Source organism: Cornus florida, unplaced genomic scaffold (genome assembly GCF_030987335.1).
Source record: "Cornus florida cultivar Cherokee Brave unplaced genomic scaffold, ASM3098733v1 CherokeeBrave_3.0.0_Hap2_Chr01, whole genome shotgun sequence".
NCBI lineage: Eukaryota > Viridiplantae > Streptophyta > Magnoliopsida > Cornales > Cornaceae > Cornus > Cornus florida.
In genome coordinates this window covers 99,975,151-99,995,403 of record NW_026775571.1, presented here as the reverse complement: position 1 = coordinate 99,995,403, position 20,253 = coordinate 99,975,151, and the positions used below count along the sequence as shown (strand labels likewise).

Sequence of the window (20,253 nt, the reverse complement as noted above, 5' to 3'; positions counted from 1 at the left end):
CCCGCTACAAACAGGGTTTGGGACTTCATGGATTCTAAACTCTGTGTTCAATGGCCCGCAAACAATTATCTAACCCTTCTAGCATGGGGTAGTGATAACGTAAATGAAATTTTTTTGTACAATATGCTAATCAAACTGATCTTTGGAGCCACTATTTATGTTTTCTAGAAAGAAAGAAATCAGAGATTCTTTTATAACGTTTACAAGGATTTAGGTACCATTCAGAGAGACATTGTTGATCTGGTCAGCTACAGAGTTTTCTATATATATGAATTTTGTGAGAAACAACATAACTCCTAGTTGAACCAGGAATTGAGCGAACCCCAAATTTTTTTTTTTTTTTCGAATGAGGCCTCAGCTGAGTCTAACTCCCATTTCTCTCTCTTTTATGAGAAGTTATTTTATGGTCTTAGAATCATCTATCCGAGCCAATCACCATTGAACACGTAAATAATTGTACAATCTTTAATCAGTTTTTATCTTACATATCCAATGGTGATTGACCTAGAGGACCATTGGTCCCAGGACAACCTAAAAATTTCTCTTCTTTTCTCTTCAAAGTTGGATCTAGGATTTTGTTTATTTTTAGTATAGGCTTGGGCTACGCTCCTTGTAATCTATATTGGGTTCTCCCTTGTTTACAATACTCACCAAGGGAAAGAAATGTTAAAATCATAAAATCCTTTACTATTCAAAATATGTACAAAACCCTCTTGTACTAAATAAACCTCATGAAACTCTCATACTTTGCAAAACACTATCATATTACCCTATATCCGTTAAATTTCGGTTTTGCTTTCATTTGTAAATTTCAATCCCATATTTTCTACCTCAAGCATACAATAGTTAAATGGTAAAAAAATGACACTATTTAGAGATTCTGCATACATGACTAAAAACAAAGGTGTTCAATGTAGCCTTTGCTTTTAATTGGAGGACCTCGTGAAGGATAAATTCGGAATAACAATTATCCATTTTTTTTAAATAAAAAAAAAATATTAATTGATAAGGTTGATTTAGTTATTTCACACCCAGTTACCGTTACGGAATAAGATACAATGACAACTTTCGTTAGTTATGAGAGTTTTATGATTCTGTTGGGGTTATATGATTATTTTGAATAGTACAAGTGGGTTTTATGATTTTAACCAAAAAAAAAAAAAAATCCTTAAAATTAAATTTGAAGAAAATTTAGTTTAGAATTTTTAATTCTCTTCAATTCGAATTCTAAGTAACAGATTCAGTTAGTACTCCTTAGCAAAACATTAGCAAATTTATATTTTTAATAAATGATCAAAAGGGCCACTATTATGACCTTTTTAATGAACCTACCCTACCTGTATCTATACTTATTATCACAAATTATGCATCTATACTTATATCACAAATTATAGTAGCTGATATCAAAATTTGAAATGTAAAAATGGGGATATTCTCATGTCCGTCAGTGCAACAACTCTATATTGTCAACACAACAACGTTAATACAATAACTTTAGTTGATGATGTAATAATTACATAAATATGTTAAGTTCTCGATTAATAATGATATTGTAACTTTTTAACATGATATAATACATTACATGAGTGTTATACAATTGTTACATAAATATTGCATATGGTTATCTTATTGTTATGTAAAGTCTTGTGTATATGGTGTTGAAAATAAATTTGAATTTAGAATTTTAGTAGTAATGAATATTTTCAAGTATTTAGTATACATGATGTATGTGTGCATTTTATGTTAGTGGGGTAGTAAATAGTCTTGATGGTAAAAATTATGTAAAATCAAGAGATGTGTGAATTAAAACTCCTAAATACCATGTTAGTGGGGAGTTAAGCCTAAAGGTTATGTTAGTATAAGTAATTGAACACTTAAATGTAATTGTTAGACCTATGTTCATGTGACCTATATATTCATATATTCTAATTAAATAATAGAAGAAGTGGAATAAAATATTTTTTCTCCATATCATTCTCTTCCAAAATATTATTAAGTATTATGTATCTAAGCCACTATTTTTAACAAAGTGGTATTAGAGTAAAATTAGAAAGTAATATCAGAACGAAATCCAACATATAAAACACTCAAATGCATCTGAATTGAAATGTAGCCATTAAGTATAAGGATTAAAGACAATAATTTGAAGCTAGCATATCCCTGATTGAGAATATTATGTGCACTGTTCAAGCATGTATACCTCTCGAGCTCGTGCACAGATTGACACACGATGCGATTAGGGACACGAGAGGATCCAGATCGGTCGACTAAACCCTAATCCCACAAGCGTCCTTCACAAATGCGCCCACCGCAGCATACTCGTCAAGCGTTTTAGCAAAGGCATTAAACCGAATCAACTCTGGGAGAAACAGCCAAAAGCCGGTACTCATTACGAAAGTCAGCGTGAGTGAACCAGAGATTATTGGAGGCAACCGATAGCTGTCGGTGACCACCTTCTTGACCGCAATTTCAACCATCAAACAAAGCCCGTGGAGCAAGAAGAACCACGAGATGTACCAAGTGGGCCTCATGCGGCCCAAGTAGTAGAATACAAGCTCATGCATCAGGGCCGACACCATAAATGTGCTAAAAATTGCTGGTAAAGGGGCCCATTTTCGGCCCAAAAGCTGGTTTGAGAACCCAAGGGTGGGTTCGTATACAGTTGGGCGTAGAATACGACTCACCATCATGTTCCACCTTCGACCCCAGAAGTCTTGTAGTGAGCTTGAAAGGTATGGCTCATCGAACTGTGGCTCCAACTCTGACTTCAAAAGGGTCCGAGCCAGGGCTGCAAACATAGCAAACATGATCTCCAAGGCGAAGTATATATGGAGGCAATACAGCAAAAGTATAACCTTTGGATGTATGTATTCGCTATAATCATACACGCGCACGCACAACACCAGAAGCAGAAATTTGGTAGCGTAATTCCAAAGCGATTTGTGGCCCTTTTTGGATGTTTTGGGAGGTGGGTTTTGTATGATTTTGATGGGGAGAGAAGCGATTGCAACAAATTGTGGGAGAGAGATTGAAGGGTCTGATAAAGGGCCTTTTCCAAAGGCAAAAAGTAGGAGTTTGAAGTTAGCGAGCCAAGCAATGAAAAATGAGCTTATGCCTACAAGATGCATGGAGTGTAGATTGAGAGGCAAAGCTAGGAAGAGACACACCACAGGGACTATTGTGAGCAGTCTGAGTGTGCCTTTGGATACAATCTTGCCTATACCATAGCAGTAGCATAGAGATGTGAAGACTGAGAGGCATACCATCATGAAGTTGTTGATCTCACCTTCCATCTGTCTCTCTCTCTCTTTCTCTAGATCTCTCTCTCTCTCTCTCTCTCTGTCTCTCTCTCTCTCCACTTCTTTGATATGCTTTGTTATGGTTGGAAATTGGAATCCATATATGTATGTATGTATAGGTAACAACCATGTGGTGCCTGTTGTTTATGTTCGACTGATTCGGAAAATGTTAGTCTTAATGCGAATCTTTTCTTGTTTAATACGAAAGACAATTTATTAGAGTAAACTAATCATTATTTTAATATAATGAAATAGAGCGTGAAAAAATTGATGTGTGCACTATGTTTAATAATAAGAATGAAGTGTTGACAATTGCTATTGAATCAAGAAAATGAATTCATGAAACCTAACATTTACTTTGTGTTTGGAGGTGAAAGAGGCTGCTATGATCAACTTGCCATTATAAAAAAAAATGGAGGTGCAACGAATGAATATGACCTCACATGAGATGGCCTCGATAATAAAGAGGATCTCTAAGAGAGGACCAATATTCTAATGCCTAGCTACTTTACCAATTAACAAATTTTATTTAAAATAGTGGTTTTAAATTAATCTGTTTGTAGACTTTAACAGCATTTTCCTGTCATTCAGAAGTCATATATGGCTTAAATTTTTTTTATATGTTTTATCCTACGACTTAAGAGGTGGTATAATTTGTTCCCAACCTCTCATGATTTGTCCTTTTTTGGTTGCTATACTTTTATGTCTTTGTCAATAACGTATTGAAATCTTCGTTGAAAATCATTTATTTTTATTTTACAATAAAACTTTTTTTACTTACAAAAAGAAAAAAATAAAATAATATGAGAAGATGCCTAATGGTTTGAATAATATATAAAACATAGACGCAGATCTATAATGATGTTAGTTTTGATTTTTGAATGGTTTTTAAAAAAAAAATACATTGACAAGAAAAACACCCATTCACAAACACTTTTTATTCAAATCAGTTCTCAAATCCATACTCTCTTCTTTCAAAACTATGAGTTTTGAATAAGAAAAAAAATAATATTTTAATATATTTTTTCTTTTTATCCTTATTTTGTTCCATCCTTCTGGATGAGGTCCAGAAGTAATTTTGGTTCAGCCAAAAAAAAAAAATATTAGTAATACTAACCCACCCCAGAATAGATTAGTCAATTCCATTATGCATTTCTAGATCCGCCCTTAGTTAAAATGGATTCAAAAAAATATTAATAGCAATAATAATAAGAGATGCTCTTAGGGATAAGCCATTAGGCGAATGATATATAATTTCTTCTCTATTAAAGAGATTGAGGGTTCAAGCCCTACAATGGATAATTTTTTTTTTATGTGTGAGAGTTACCTAAGCACAAAAAGGTAAATAAATGACTAAAGATTTTCTTGCCTGCACCATAGCAGTAGCAGAGAGCCATACCTTGATGAGAGGAGTGAAAAGACAGCTAATACCATTCTATTTCTCTCAATAGGACTTTACCTTAAACAGTACTGAGTTTGACCGAGTTTAGCATAATTGACGTTGGACCATGCTTTTCACAATGAAATTTATTCATAGAACTAGACGTGCAGTCCGGGTTGGAATTTCATAACAGAAATTATTTGAACAAATCAAGATTGTCCAATCTCAAAAGCTTCACATGTACTCCATGGTGAGACTTTTTTTGAATTGAAACTTGTATGAATCTTTATTTTATAAACAAAGTCAAGCTAAAATGGTGGTAGTCTTGATTTGACAATAAAGACTACGCTGTGCTGATGGGGATAAGCAGAGCTCCAACCAGCACGCCATAGTGTGCCATATTCCATGTCTAATAATTGTTTTATTATTTTTTAATATATTTAAATTCACTTTCAACCCATTTGTTTTAGATTTTAACATAGTTTTAACACACAAATTAAACAAATATCATAAAATACAATTTAAGTGCTTTTAAAATAAAAATAATGATGACTTAATATATATAAATAAATGATGTTACGTCCCCAGATTAAAAAAAAAAAACAAAAAAACACACTGCTCGATGGCGTCAGGAAGTTGAATTCTTTGATGGGAAAATTTAAAAATACTCTACTTAATTTTGTATAATTTAAAAAATGCTAACTTTTTCAAACTAATAGGTTTGACTACTAACTTCCTGAAACTAATTACAAAATTATACTAAAACACTATTTGCATTTTTTTTATGGTCCAAAATACCCTCCTAGCATACATGCCAATGTGGCTCCACTTTAATGAGTTTTTTTCGGGATTTTAGTATTCCAAGTTTATCTCTTGCTCACCATCAGTTTAAAATATAGAGTAAAATTGTTAATTATTTGCCAAACCACCATCATTCACAAGAGCACTAGGTAAGCCAACATCATGTAGAAATAACAGTGTTAAATTTCATTTGGTGAAGAATTTCATAGTTTCGAAATAGGTGTGACAATTTTTTTATCTACCAAAAAAAAAATTCATAAGTTCAGTTGCATCAGTTCTGAGAATGAATAAAATGTATTAATGGATAAAGCATTAAACTGAACTATTTTTGCTATTGAATATATGGATCTGGAAAGTTCTCATACAAAGAAAAAGTTTTTGCATTTAGACCATCACCAGAGTTATTTCTAGTAAGAAGAAGCATATGGTCATTACCCAGGATATTGGGCAAGATACTAGGCACGACAGACAGATAGTTTTTTTTTTTTTCCTTAAAATCATGCATTCACTTATACATTCCTTAAAGAATCAAAGCAACATATATGAAAAACAATTTCATCGTAATATAAAAAAACAACTGACTTACAAAAGAATGGTTTGATAATCAAACCAATTCATCACATTATAAAAACTGAAATTTAAGATAGATGTGATACCCCTCGGATCCGAGACACGGGTTGATCAGGCCCAGGCCCAAACCCGAGGGAATATCAAACAATTAAAGTATTTTAAATGAACACAGATTACAAAAAAATGATTTAAGAAATAAAAGAATAAGCGGAAAGATACTATAAAAGAAATCATCAATAAAAACCTTAAAATATTAATAACTTAAAATCCTACAATCCAAAATCTCCAATCTTTTAACAACTCGGGAATCCATCTCTAGTGGACCCCTAATATAAAAATCCCAAACTGAATCAAAGTAAAACTGAAGATAAAATCCAAGTCGAACATCTGGAAAGAGATCCTACATCGTCGGAAGAATGAGTGACCGTCTCTGCTCCACACGAACAAGCTCAAGCCTAGAACTGTCGTACACCTGTAAAATAGGAGTGGGTCAGGCCCACGAACAAGTTCTATCCTACTGCAATCCAAGCAGAGACCCGATACGCATGTACATACTAAATAGTTCAACAATAGCTAATAGTCCGTACATAAATATATATCCACACTACTGGACTCTCGCTAGACCATGAAGAGGGTCTCAACCTGAATAGAAGGCATCACACAAATCGCACCTGAGTGGGTATGAGTACCTAAGCCTAAACAGGGTATACCTCAATCCCCACAATCAGCTACACATCCAAATGCATATACGCATCCTAACCGTTGACTCTGAGACTCAAGCTCATGTCACGGTACCATAAAATATATTTAAACTCCAATTCCATCCATCCACAAGAAATCCATTAAGTCGTTCGGCGTAGTCAACCGCACCGACTTACATACATATAAGGAGGATTTATTTAATAACCCGTACCCTCATTCCAAATAGGTAGAACTTAGCAACTTGTGCTGTCCAAACCTAGTATGTCACCGTCCCATACCGGTACATACAATCCAATCCATCCAACAGTTGATACCATACATAAACAATGCACATAGCAACTGAACCGTAATAAGCATAAATAGAGATATAGACTAGCATACCTACTCCAGTAATTGACAAACCAAAACCATAAGACATATCAATTAATACCATGATGACCATAAAATAAATATATAAGTTATCATATTCATCCCATATCTCCATTATAAATTATCATATTACTGAGCATGCAGATAATTCATCCTTCTCGTCCACGAATCCATGACAAGTGCAATAACCTTAACTATATTAATTACCATGCTTTTCACTATTAATAGCATCATATTAATCCATTTTCCATCCACAGAGAATATAAATTAAATTCAGTAGAAGTATAATTCCTCTGCACTACAATGAACAACTTTCGTCGATGCTTACTAATGTCTAAGCTATAAACACCTACTGGTTTATTAAACTTTAATCCACTCTCACAAGTGTTAATTAGACTTAGAACATCTCAAAACACCCAAGTATAGCTTCCTACAGCTTCTGAAAAATCCAAAATCCGAGTTCCGTAGCCAAACAAGTCACAGAATATGTCACACTAGAAGTTCGGGAAAGAGCCTGCTCTTTCAAATGAAAGAGCCTGCTCTTTCTTTGCTTGGAGCCTGCTCTTTGGTTGCAAAGAGCCTGCTCTTTTTGCTTCTATGAGCCGTCTCTTTGAAAACTTAAGCCGTTTCTTCTCTGTTCTTCTGTTTCCAACTCCGGTGAGTTTTTGTTAAACTGTGTTTCAATCCTAAGAGTCTTAGATGTTTAAATTAGATTCCAACTAATTCCAGAGTCCACTAAATTCATTGCTCAATTACCAAAATTAATTAAAACATAAACTTTGCACAAGAATTTAATACTAGCAATTTATGCAATCCCAAACTCCAACTGTTTTAACACATCAACCTTGTAACTAAAATTAATTCCATTGATTTCCAACATGATATAGAGTTAATTAAAAATCATTACTCATCAATTTCATTGAACTAAAATAAAAATTTAACATAATGAAGAAATTATAACATGAAAATACATTTAGGACCAAGCAAAATGGAGTGTTGAAAAACTAGTAAAAATCATGGTACAACCTTTAATACCTTGGAACTTAATCCCACTCCAGACCCTTGTTAAACCATCCATTACAGTAACCATTCCATTTAGATAACTTAGAAAATCAATCTCCATAAAGCCATCTCACTGAAAACTGGAACAAAACCTCACGGAACGTGGAAAACTGGAGATAACCAAATGGAGCAGGCTCTGGAAAACCTTGGAGCCCCCTCCATAGCCTTGGAGCTGGCTCCCAAGTGTCTTGGAGCCGCCTCCAAGCATGTAGAGCCAGCTCCAAACCCTAAAGGAGCCGGCTCTCCCCCTCCTTTGCTCTGTGTTCTCTTCTCCGGCTACGTTTAAACCCTTCTACAGATCACCGTTTTGATTACCAGAAATTTCTAAGTAATTTCCCGTAAATTCTAATGTTGGTTTAAGCCTTGATTATACTTACTAATATGGATTTAACCAAGCACAATGCAAGATCAGTTCCAAGCTTTAACAGTTTATCAAACCAAACCTAGGACTAACAGTTTGCGTCCTAGTAACAGATAGCCTATCTATTTTTGTTTTAAAATCATATAATAAACCTGGAACCAATTTAATATGCAAAGAACACGAGTATAAGGGAGAGAGTAAGGTTAGAACTTGCCTTTGAGATCTTTGTTCAAAATCTCTACGCCGTCTCTAAAGCTTTCCGACGATTCCCACTGCAAAACTACTCTGTTGCTTCTCTATCTCTAGAGACGTGAATAGGGTTTTGTTTGTTTTTCTAAAAACCCTATACAGACATCTCACATATATTTATAGGGTTTTACTAAACCCTAGATTAATTCCAACCCTCCTAAAAATCCTCATCGGCCCAAAGAAACCTAATAAAACCTACGTCGGCAACAACTGACTTTTAAAACAAAACCCTATTTAAAAATACAATTAAATTAAACTAATTACCACTTAAATTAAATTAATCAAACCATTTTATTAAATTAGATTAAATCAATTAAACAGTTAAATTAAATCAAATAAAGCATTTAATCCTAATTAAAAAAAAAAATAACTAAATGCAATCAAAATACAACCATGAAAACAATTAAACTAAAACAAGGTATAAACATAAAACCCAATAAACTCATAATGAAATTTAAATAAATTTTCAATTAAAACAAACCAATTCATAATTAAATAAATAAAAATATAATTTAAACAATAAAATAAATTCCAAACCTATCCTTTTTAAATTAGGGGTATTACAATAGACTTGTCCGAATAAAATCAAGCAAATGACAGTTCCAAGTTAGTATCCGGGAAGTGGATTTTTACACTTTTGACGGTTGTGTCCGGTTTGCATACAACGTGAACAACGACTAACAATTTTTTCCTAAAATTGTGACTCAATGCGCTTCATATGCGGCCGTCCAACAGGACGTCGTTGAAGAGGAAGTTGAATAGACAAAGAATAAAGTTCTTTAGCACCTTAACTTGAACTTTGCAAATCCTTTCCTATTTCACAAGGATGTGGAAGGTCGTGTGTTGCGATTGGAGACATCAAATTCTCCATTATTGCATGTTGTGTCTCAATCCTGAAGAATGGTTCCACAAACTCGCTACACATTTAGTGAGCACTCTTGTATGGCACGACATGCATGCGCACATGGAATACCCGTCATCGACCACTCTTTGCAGCTGCAATAATAACCTCCCTTATCAAAAAGAACCTTGAACATTCGATTCTTCCCATCATAAATTATGCATCGAGTAGAACTAGATCTTAAACAACCAAATCCAATCTCTTTCACCATCTTCTGTTTTATTGTACACTCTGTATTTGGACCAACCGAAACATTCCACTTCTGAATCTCCATTTTATTTCTATATAAGAATTCAGTGAGTTATTTAAAGTGCTCTTCAAAAAACCTGTTAATAGACAAAGGTTTCTCATTCTTCACCCATGCATTGAATGACTCAGCTTGGCTAGAGTAATATTTGTCCTAACGTTTTAATTGGAAGAGTGCACTCGACCAATGTTCTGGAGAATGATTTAATACCTGATTATGAAGCTCGGGTCGAAATGCATTCAATTTTCCTAACGCCTTCTTATACTCCTGTTGTGTCCTTGCATAGGCAATTTTATCTAATAGAGACTTGGTTATATCCTTCACACCACCTCTAATGTTGAGACTACCCTTTCCATTAATGAATTTCATGAAATTATCCTGTAAATATCGCAAACACCAGCTATGAAAATGGGATCCAAAAACTTCTTTAACACCATTTATTAAACTTTGGTGTCTATCGGTCATGATTGTTACGACCCGCTTCTGAAGTATTTCCTTCACTTTTCGAAGGAACCACGTCCAGTCTTCGTCGTTCTCCCCAGATACTATTCCATAAGCAAGAGGATATAGTCCATCGTCCACATCAGACCCAGTAACATCCAACAAGGTGCCCTTAAAATTGCCACTGAGGTGACAAGCATCTATTGAAAGAAATGGCCTATAATGTTGGCACCCACGTATCGAACATGCATATGCTATAAACAGTGCTTTAAATTTCATGTCATCTATCGTAATCAACTCCACTACTGATCCCGGCATAGAATCTTTAATGTGTTGACAATAAAAAGGGATCATCTTGTAACCATCCTCAGACCTCCCATCAATTATCTGTTTTGCACACTGCTTTGTCCGCCACATTTACATGTAATTCAGTTTTGTGTTGAATATGCTTTTAATATCATTCCCGATGCATCTTGGAGTATAATTCGGTGATTCTGAAACTTTTTCTGCCATCAATTTACGCAACTGTTTTGGGCGTATGTTTGGCCTCATACTATATATGTCTTATGCAGTGTGTGTATGCACATTCATAAAGCGTTTCACCCTTACTATATCACAATTTCCATGACACCTAGCTGTTAATTTCCAAGGACATCCTTCAATGGTACATACTATTCTATAGTAACTCCGACTACTTTGTAGATACTTTACTCTAAAGTGATTTGTCAGAGCAAAATGAGCCACTGATAGCTTGAAATCATTTATACTATCAAATAATTGCCCCTAGCCTTGAAGTATTTTGACCAAGCCATTAAAGATAGGATTCAAGTATGATGGTAGGTTAATTGACTTTGCACTATTGCGTGACTTATTATTTAAAGGCACACCTTAATGGATAAACTCCCTGTAAAGCAATTTCATAGTCATGTTATAAGAAGTGTAGTACAACACAAATGTAAGATTTCTCATAATTAATAATATAAATTATGTACAATTAATGTACCTGGAACTGAATGGCTCAGATGGTAAGACTGTCTCGTCGCGAATTAATGCATTTACTATATAAAGATCGGTTGTATAGTCGTTCAGACTAAACATTGCCCTTAAACCACTTTCCTGGCATAACTGCATTAGTTCAACTTGCCTATACTTATATTATATAACTTTGTCATTCAAATCAATTGAAAGTTATGTAGATATATTCTGTAAGAATTCATTGCATTTAGTATTTGCATTCACTATCAAGGCTGCCGCTATCCCACCACGATAGGAAATATTTTCATCACTTACTATCAATTTACCACCATAGTGACATATGCAAACTAATTCCTTCATTTGTTGATTTGACATTGTTTCGTCTCTAAGCTAGCAATGTGCAGATTCTGGAAAAATGATGTTTATAAATTAACAACATTCACAAAAAATCAAACCCTCAAAAGAAAAATAAGCTGAAGCAAAAAAAAAAAAAAAAAAAAAAAAAAAAAAAAAAAAAAAAAAAAGAAAGTTGCTTTAAATGGCACATCATCTCATTCCAGTTATCAGGCCAGGTTCTAATGTTGTTTTGTATGCAAGGGATAAAGCACCTTATCTCATAAGCAGGTTGCACAATTGACACCTTAAATCATGAACTGGGGAGAGAGCAATAATTATGATGAGCATGTGCAAATAATTGAAATGATAATGCTGGACTTACAAACTAGACATCTCGAAGCATTAAAAAAAAAATAATAGCTGCTAATAATGAAGAAAAAAAGCAAGTGTAAAAGTGAAATTTTCCACGCTACAATGGGAGAAGAAGAATTCAAGTTATAACAACACATGAAAGAACTTATGGCCATTAGAAGGGATAAAAAATAACTCATACTAATAATCAAATAAGTTGAGCTAAAGCCGATATCAACTGCTAGTTTCCCCTGATATTCTAAGTATAATGATAACAAACATGGGTTATGTAATATAAAGCTTAAAGTTTTGAGCAAATCTGTGACCTGTTCCAGCAACCACCAAGTTACAAGGTTTCCACCTACTGAACTGGAACTTAATGAATTATTTCTCTTGCATCTTTATTTTCTTCTCAACTAATCTTTCAAAATAAAGTTCTTTCTCTAGATTTACTTTAAAACAGAGAAATGAAGTTTCTAACATAAATCGTTTTAGTTTCACAAAACTCTAAAATCGAATAATATTCAACCCCAATATCGAAACAAACAACTCAAAAAAACCACAATGTTAATTAATCAGAGAAACTGACACCAAAGGGCTTAAACATGGCCTCTTTTCGAAGATAAGAGGAAACTACCATGGATCAGTCGTGTATGCCCTAAAATCGCGTCCAAATCGCCAGAAGAAAACTCAATAGCACAATATTTCGAGAAATCAATAGCACCTTCGATCTTTGATATGGTGAAATCACCAACAAGCCTGTGGCCTAGCGGTATAAGGCTCCTACTTTTCAAAGGGGATGTCAGGAGTTTGAATCTCAGTAGAGGTAGTATGTGTGAGTTCCAACTAGGGAAAAAAAGATATAGTGAAATCGATCGCCCTTGAATCGGCAGAGAGAATATCAAGAGAGGAAAGAGAAAATTATGCCCTAAAATGACAACATCGGTGTGAAGGCTAGAGTGAGAAAAACAAAATGAAGGGTATTTTGGACCATAAAAAAATATAAATAGTGTTTTAGTATAGTTTTGTAATTATTTTCAATAAGTTAGTAGTCAAACTTATTAGTTTGAAAAAGTTAACATTTTTTAAATTATACAAAATTAAGTAGAGTATTTTTAAATTTTCCCTTCTTTGATTTCATACTCTTACAGCAAACAAGACTGATTAACCTACCAATTTATGTTCAATCAACATAAAAATTCTTAAAAGTTTAAAATCAAAAGACAAAATGCATCATGGATAATAATGACATTTTGGCAACATTGTTGTGATTTCTCTCCCTAATATCATTTATATAAGATGTATATATCAATGTTGACAGACCTCTTTTGAGTTGAGAATGATAATGAATTGCCATATTCCACATATCTAGAACAAGTGCATTTAATTGGTTTGAAATTGATATATATTGACCAAAAGGCAAGAAATAACATTAAATCATCAAGAAAAACAATATTCACTCTCCTATTGTAGGCAAATTAAAAATTGCAAGGTAAAGTGAATTTAACCCCTCTTAACTTTTACCGTTTTGCTATAAACTTCTTTTTACAATTTTTTTTATTAAAAAAACCCCTCAACGAACCGAGGGGTGTTGCTTTTTGAAATTTTGCCGAATATACCCCCACCAACCAAGTCAATGGGGGTTTTTATACAATTTGTCCAATTATGTGAATTTAACTAAAATATTTTTTTTCATTTTTTATTGAAAAAAATAGAGAAATGTTTACAATTTTATGCCATCCAATTACTTTTTGTATAAAAAAATTTCATTTTTGTCTGTCTAATTTTTTGATCAAATGTCCATATGATATACTTATATGTACACATTATATAAAATTGAAATATAATATAAATAATATAATAATGGTAATAATATAATGTGAGTACACATATAAAATTTGAACTTATACGTAGTTGCACTCAAAATTATAAATATTACTTTTAAAATTTTTTTTATAGTTTTATTTAATTAAAATTATGTAACATAAAATATAAGTTAAAATAATATTATTTGAGAAAGTAAACAAAGAAACTTTTAGCTAAATTCAACCAAATGGAAAAACTGCAAAAGTCTCCCCTGACCTGGTCAGTGAGGGTACTTTTGGCAAAAATCCGAAAAACAACCCCCCTCGGTTGGTAGAGAGGGGTTTTCTAGTAAAAAAAAATTAATCAAGAGGGGTTTATTGCAAAGCGGTAAAAGTCAATGAGTGATTAAATGCACTTTATCCAAAATTGTAAGGGTGTAGTATATCCGGTAACCCTTACATGAGTGGAAAATATTTAATGATAATGATTTAAGAATTAAATTCCATAGTTATCGAATTTAATTTATGTGAGTAGAGTGGTGGAATCTATTATCTGATATTATCATTACTTCATGTGATGCCTCTCACATAAATTAAATTCGGTAATTATTGAAGTCGATCTCTAAATCACTACTCATATTTAATTGTATACCATATTTTGAACAAAATTATAAACACTAAATAAGAAAATGTGCAAAACAAATAATATTTATATGATTTGGGCGTGTTCGTTTTTGTTGGATGAATTGGATTTTAAATAATAAAAACTAGGCTTACAATTTATTGAAATCAATCCCGTAACATTCAACCCCGGAACATTAGGTTCGAGGGCAATCATAAATTTACTAAATAAAAATAGTATCAATTAATATTTAATGATTTTAAATTTTGTTATTTTGGTAAAAAAAAAAAAAAAAAAAAAAAAAAAAAAAAAAAAAAAAAAAAAAAAATTATCTTGACATTGTTTAATACGAAGTATTAAATTTCTTAGCTCCACCATTGTGTTTGTATATATATAAAATAAAAAGTGAAAGTTGTAAAGGAAAAATAGAAAAGGAAATTTATTGCAGATATATAATGTAATTGTAGATTCCTGCAATTTGCTACATTTTCCAGTCATGCCTCCTAATTCTTACAAAACAACGGTTAGTGAGAGCAAAAATGTGTAGTGTTACCAAGAGAGAATCGTCCAGTAAATAATCAGTCAAAATTATTGTGCCTTGAAATTAAAATTAAAAAATCCTTTAAACTATGTTTTGAAATATTGAACTTATGCATTGAAATTAAAATTAAAAGAAATTATGTTCAATATATATATATATATTAATTTCAAGTAGTCGATTCGATCGGTACTATTTAAAGAAGAAAATGCATCATAGTTTGTTCAGGGCGGTATTTATAAGTAGGTGTGATTAGTTTTATTTAATTGTACATTTTTATTGGATGAACATTACCAAGAATGTGGTTCAGGCAACACGTGAAGTGTCTACTAAATAGACCAAACACTCGTTCCATTTACAGATTTAAACATTAAAGCTCGACCAATGTTCTTCACAAACGAGCCCATCGCCGCGTACTCCTCAGACCCTCTTTCGAAAGCATTACACCGAAACAACTCCGGGAAAAACAGCCAAAAGCCAGTACTCATCACGAAAGCCAACGTCAGTGTCCCAGAGATGATCCGAGGCAATTGATACCTGTCCGTGACCACCTTCTTGACCGCAATCTCAACCATCAAGCACAGCCCGTGGAGCAAGAAGAAACACGTGATGTCCCAAGTGGGCCTTGCGCGACCCAAGTAGTAGAATATGAGCTCGTGCATCAGGCCCGACGCCATAAATGTACTGAAAACTGCTAGTAAAGGGGCCCATTTCCGGCCCAAAAGTCCCGTTGAGAGACCGAGGGTGAGTTGGTACACGGTCGGGCGCAGAATGCGACTCACCATCATGTTCCACCTTCGACCCCAGAAGTCTTGCAGTGAGGTTGAAAGGTATGGCTCGTCGAACTGGGGCTCCAACTCCGACCCCAAAAGTGTCCGAGCCAGGGCTGCAATCATCGCTAGTATGATCTCCAAGGCAAAGTATACATGCAAGCATTGCAGCAAAAATGTGATCTTTGGATGTAAATATTCACTGTAATCATACGCACGGACTAACAACACCAAAAGAATAAATTTGATAGCATAATTGAGAGTCGATTTATGGCCTTTTTTTGACGTTTTAAGAGGTGGGTTTTGTATGATTTTGATTGGGAGAGAAGCGATTGCAACAAACTGTAGGAGAGAGATTGAAGGGTGTGATAAAGGGCCTTTACCAAATGCAAACATGAGGAGTTTGAAGTTGGCAAGCCAAGCAATGAAGAATGCGCTTGTGCCTCCAAGATGCATAGTGTGTAAATTGAGAGGCAAAGCTAGGAAGAGACACACCACAGGGACTATTGTGAGCAGTCTTGGTGTGCCTTTGGGTACAATCTTGGCTATACCATAGCAGTAGCATAGAGATGTGAAGACTGAGAGCCATACCTTGATGAAGTTGTTGATCTCTCCTTCCATCTCTCTCTCTCTCTTTACTCTCTCTTCACTTTTTTGATATGTAATGTTTTTGGAATCCATATATGTTTTCTCCTTTTATACATGTACATTACTGTGACAAAAACAATTCTTTAGTTGAATTGATAATCCACAGTATGACGATATGACTTTGAAAGGTAAGCTTGTCGTACGGGATACACGTGAATGACCTTTGCCATCAGTCATCGCTTAACACTTTAATTGCGGTAGAACACGTGCCAACATTGCAAAGTTTGAACTCATTTTTAGATTTTAGCTAGGCATGTGTTTAAGAATATTGATAAAAGTGTTATTATTTGATGTTATTATTATATTATTTTTTATTTATATAAATTTAATCGAATGTGCTTCACTTTTGAATTTTATGTCACACCTCACGTGTCAATAATTTTGGTCATTTATTATGATACAACACTGTGTTGTTACTGTAAAGAACTCAAACTCCTTATATATTAACTATCAATTTATAGTCGAGGTTTGTGAACTTAAATGATTAGTTTTAACATAAGTCACACAATTCTTTTCAACAAATATTACTTTCATGTTCCGAACGCGTTCTCACTCAAAGTCTCATTATTTCTGACTTAATTTTGCTGCTTTCACGATTCCGCTCTCTAATTCACTCCCGTTTTATGTCACTTAGGTTTTGACTCCAACCTAAAAATTTAGCTGTTGAGTTCAATGAATTCAACGTAAAGGTAATCTATGTATGCACTAACAACCACATGCTCGACTAAGGCAACGTGACAAAACTGATCTATGCGGGAATGTTTGATAACAACATTGGTACCTTCAAACTGATCATGTGATTCCATTGATGTTGAGCATAGGACTCAAAGATTGTGGTGCTTAGTCATTGATTTGCTGTCAAGTGTTGACGGTCCAGATTGGACTGCCAACCACAAATTGAATTTCATTCTAAGAATAATTGGGAATTTTCACACCAGATTATACCTAGATTGGTACCTTGGTATAATTTGGTCAGGAAGATATGTCTTTCTTTAATTGTCTACTACACATGGGAAGAACGCAACAACAGAATCTTCAAGAAAGAGAAGTGTTTGCAAAGAGGGGTAGTGGCTAAGATCACTTTTACTATCACTTCAATTCTCAGACTTGGCTTCCTAAACAATTGCGCAGCATCGAGAACTTTACTTTGTGAATGGAATCTCCCTCCGTCGTGTTGCAGACCTCCTCCTCGCCCTCCAGACTAGCTCAATCTAGCCGTATTGCCGGCTAGAAAATCTCACCGGAGTTGGTAAAACAACCTCTTCAATTAACAGTTATATTAACAGTAAATGATTGTTAGGTTATTTCTGATTGGGCCTATGCCCTTGCTGCCCAAGTGGGCCTGTTTGTAATTAATCGGCAATGGGCTGCGGCCCAAACCTTGTAATCCTTTAATTCCTTTAATATCAGTTGCTTTATTTTCAAAAAAAAATGGAAAAAAAAAACATTGGCATTATTGAGTCAAGAAAAAGTATTCATACCACTTAACATTTCCTGTGTGCTCTCGAGGTGAAAGATGCTGGTAAGATCTACTTGCCACTACAAATACAGTGGTTGTGTACGGAGTGAAAATGGCATCCATGTGAGATTGTCTCAATTGAAGCTTTAAATTAGGCAATCCCGGATATCCAACAGAGGACAATTCTAATACCTTGTCACTCTACTAATTAAGAATTTTATTAAGAAACGTGCTCTTCAAAGAATACAAAATTGGTCTAAGAAGCCGGGCTGTATGAGATTTTGGATTTTTATTAATGCTCTTAAAAAGTTCTCTCATGAGAAGTTTCATGAGTTATTCTATTTTTTAATTTAGGTACATTAAATTTTTACACTTAAAAAAAATATTTTATTTAATAGTTAAATAGAGAGAGCTCATGACTCTTATTATTTTTTTTTTTTAAATTCATGCACTTCAGTTTTTCAACTTCAAAAAGGGCTCATATGTCTTTTAAAATTAGTACAAATAAATTTCAATTTTTAAGATTTCAGCCAGTGTCAAATTAATTTGAAAATAAGAAAATAACTTATGCGTGGTTTTTCTTAGAATTGATTTGTTATCAGCTTCATCAATAATTATACACATAAAAAAAACAATGAAATATCAAAGATGAATTTGGCATTCTCTTTCAATCATATGAAATGCACTTGTTCTAATATATGCGGAACAGAGCCATCCATTATCATTCTCAACTCAACAAAAGTCTGTCTCTGCATATATATATATATATATATATAAATGACAAAGGTTATAGGAAAATAATTCACAGCTCTGCTTCTAAATTGTCATTATCCTGTATACGAGTGGAAGCGATGCATTTTGTCTTTTGATTCTAAACTTTTAATAAATTTTACGTTGAACTCGAATTATAGTTTACAATTATCATTCAGTAATGCCGTCAAGTTTCAACAGAATAAGAAATGATGAAAGGTATCATTTGGCCCTTCTTCTGTATGTGCATGCATTTTGCAATTAGAGTGACGTTATCCAAAGTAAGACAACATTTAACAACGTACTAAAATTGTATTTCAACATATTTATTTTAGGGTTTAATTCATTTACATCCCTTGTAGCCAACGAGACCTCCCCTTATTTGCAAATCTTCATTCAGATTCTCAGACATTGTTGGTTGACCATACTAAATAAGTGATTAAAATGATTAATTTACCATTTTTTGTTATTTTTTCATATAACCGTTAACCAAACACCTTTTATGCAACTCCTTTCAATGACTATCCCATGCGTCTAACCAAACACTTTTTATTCTTCTAAAATAAAAAAAAGCCACATGTATGGTTTTTTTCCCTGAATAAAATATTATTGATTTGTCTGTCCCAAATCGCGTAAGGCAAGTTTTAAGGGCTGAAACGAGAGCAGCGACGAGAGACAACGGCGATGAAGAAGAGGACAACGGCAGACCGGCGACGAAGAAGAGGATAGCGGCAGACCGCGAGCTTGAAGGATACATATGGTTGAATTTATGGGTTTTTTTTACATAATTTTAGTGCTATGTTGATGAGAATGATGTAATTGATGAGTTAAATTGAATTGCTGGGGTCGGGTTCGAGGAATTTGTCGGCGATGAGGAGCCACCGCTCAGCCTCTGCTCTGTTGCTGCTACTGTTGGCGGTGGCGACAGAGGTGTGTATGTCAGCGAGCTTTGATGTCTTGCCAGTGAGGAAGCGGATGCGACGATAGTAAAAGAGAATTCCGGCCACCACGGATTCCATTATAAGCAACGAGTGGAATGGCACAGGGCGTATCCAGAAATTGTCAGTGGCGGGTTAAAATTAAATATAAATTTAATAACACAATTTTTTAAAGTAAATTTTTTTTATAACATAATCTAGATAAATATTTAGATTAAAATATTATAAAATATTTATTTAAATTGTGCTCGATGAGTAACTCGAATTCGTCGATAATAAACTATAAGTCAAATTTTCAAACAAGGTCCCGGTCATGTAATTAGTAAGAAATTCATCTCTCATCATGTTATATTTAAACACGTTTCATATTTGGTTTTTTTGGTTTTAAAGATTGAATTATTGTAATTTTGTTTGTGATTTTATTTTATAAATCAATTTGAAATTCTAACACTTTCCCATTTATATTTATTTTATCTAATTCTATAGTAAGTTAGTAATCTTTAATTTGTGAATTATTGGATTTAGATGTTTTTTTTTATACTAATACTCCTTGTCTACTTAGAGATCAAAATCATCAAATTTTCGTAGTTTATAATGCAATAGATTTTTTTGTTTGTTTGTTGAATACTTTCTAGATAAACACAGGAACTCTATTTATTTTTCATGGTGATTTGAAAG

The 20,253-nt window shown here is 33.6% G+C and overlaps 2 protein-coding genes across 2 annotated transcripts; both read right to left on the bottom strand.

Moving 5' to 3' along the window:
• Nucleotides 1-2,018: 2,018 nt before the first annotated feature.
• LOC132308966 (acyl-CoA--sterol O-acyltransferase 1-like) lies at nucleotides 2,019-3,512 on the bottom strand. The gene has a single exon (XM_059807285.1). The coding sequence runs from the start codon at nucleotides 3,291-3,293 to the stop codon at nucleotides 2,268-2,270; it is 1,026 nt and encodes a 341-aa protein (XP_059663268.1). The 5' UTR covers nucleotides 3,294-3,512; the 3' UTR covers nucleotides 2,019-2,267.
• Nucleotides 3,513-15,225: 11,713 nt separating this feature from the next.
• LOC132309815 (acyl-CoA--sterol O-acyltransferase 1-like) lies at nucleotides 15,226-16,409 on the bottom strand. The gene has a single exon (XM_059808108.1). It carries the CDS (start codon nucleotides 16,399-16,401, stop codon nucleotides 15,340-15,342), a length of 1,062 nt encoding a protein of 353 aa, XP_059664091.1. The 5' UTR covers nucleotides 16,402-16,409; the 3' UTR covers nucleotides 15,226-15,339.
• Nucleotides 16,410-20,253: the final 3,844 nt, after the last annotated feature.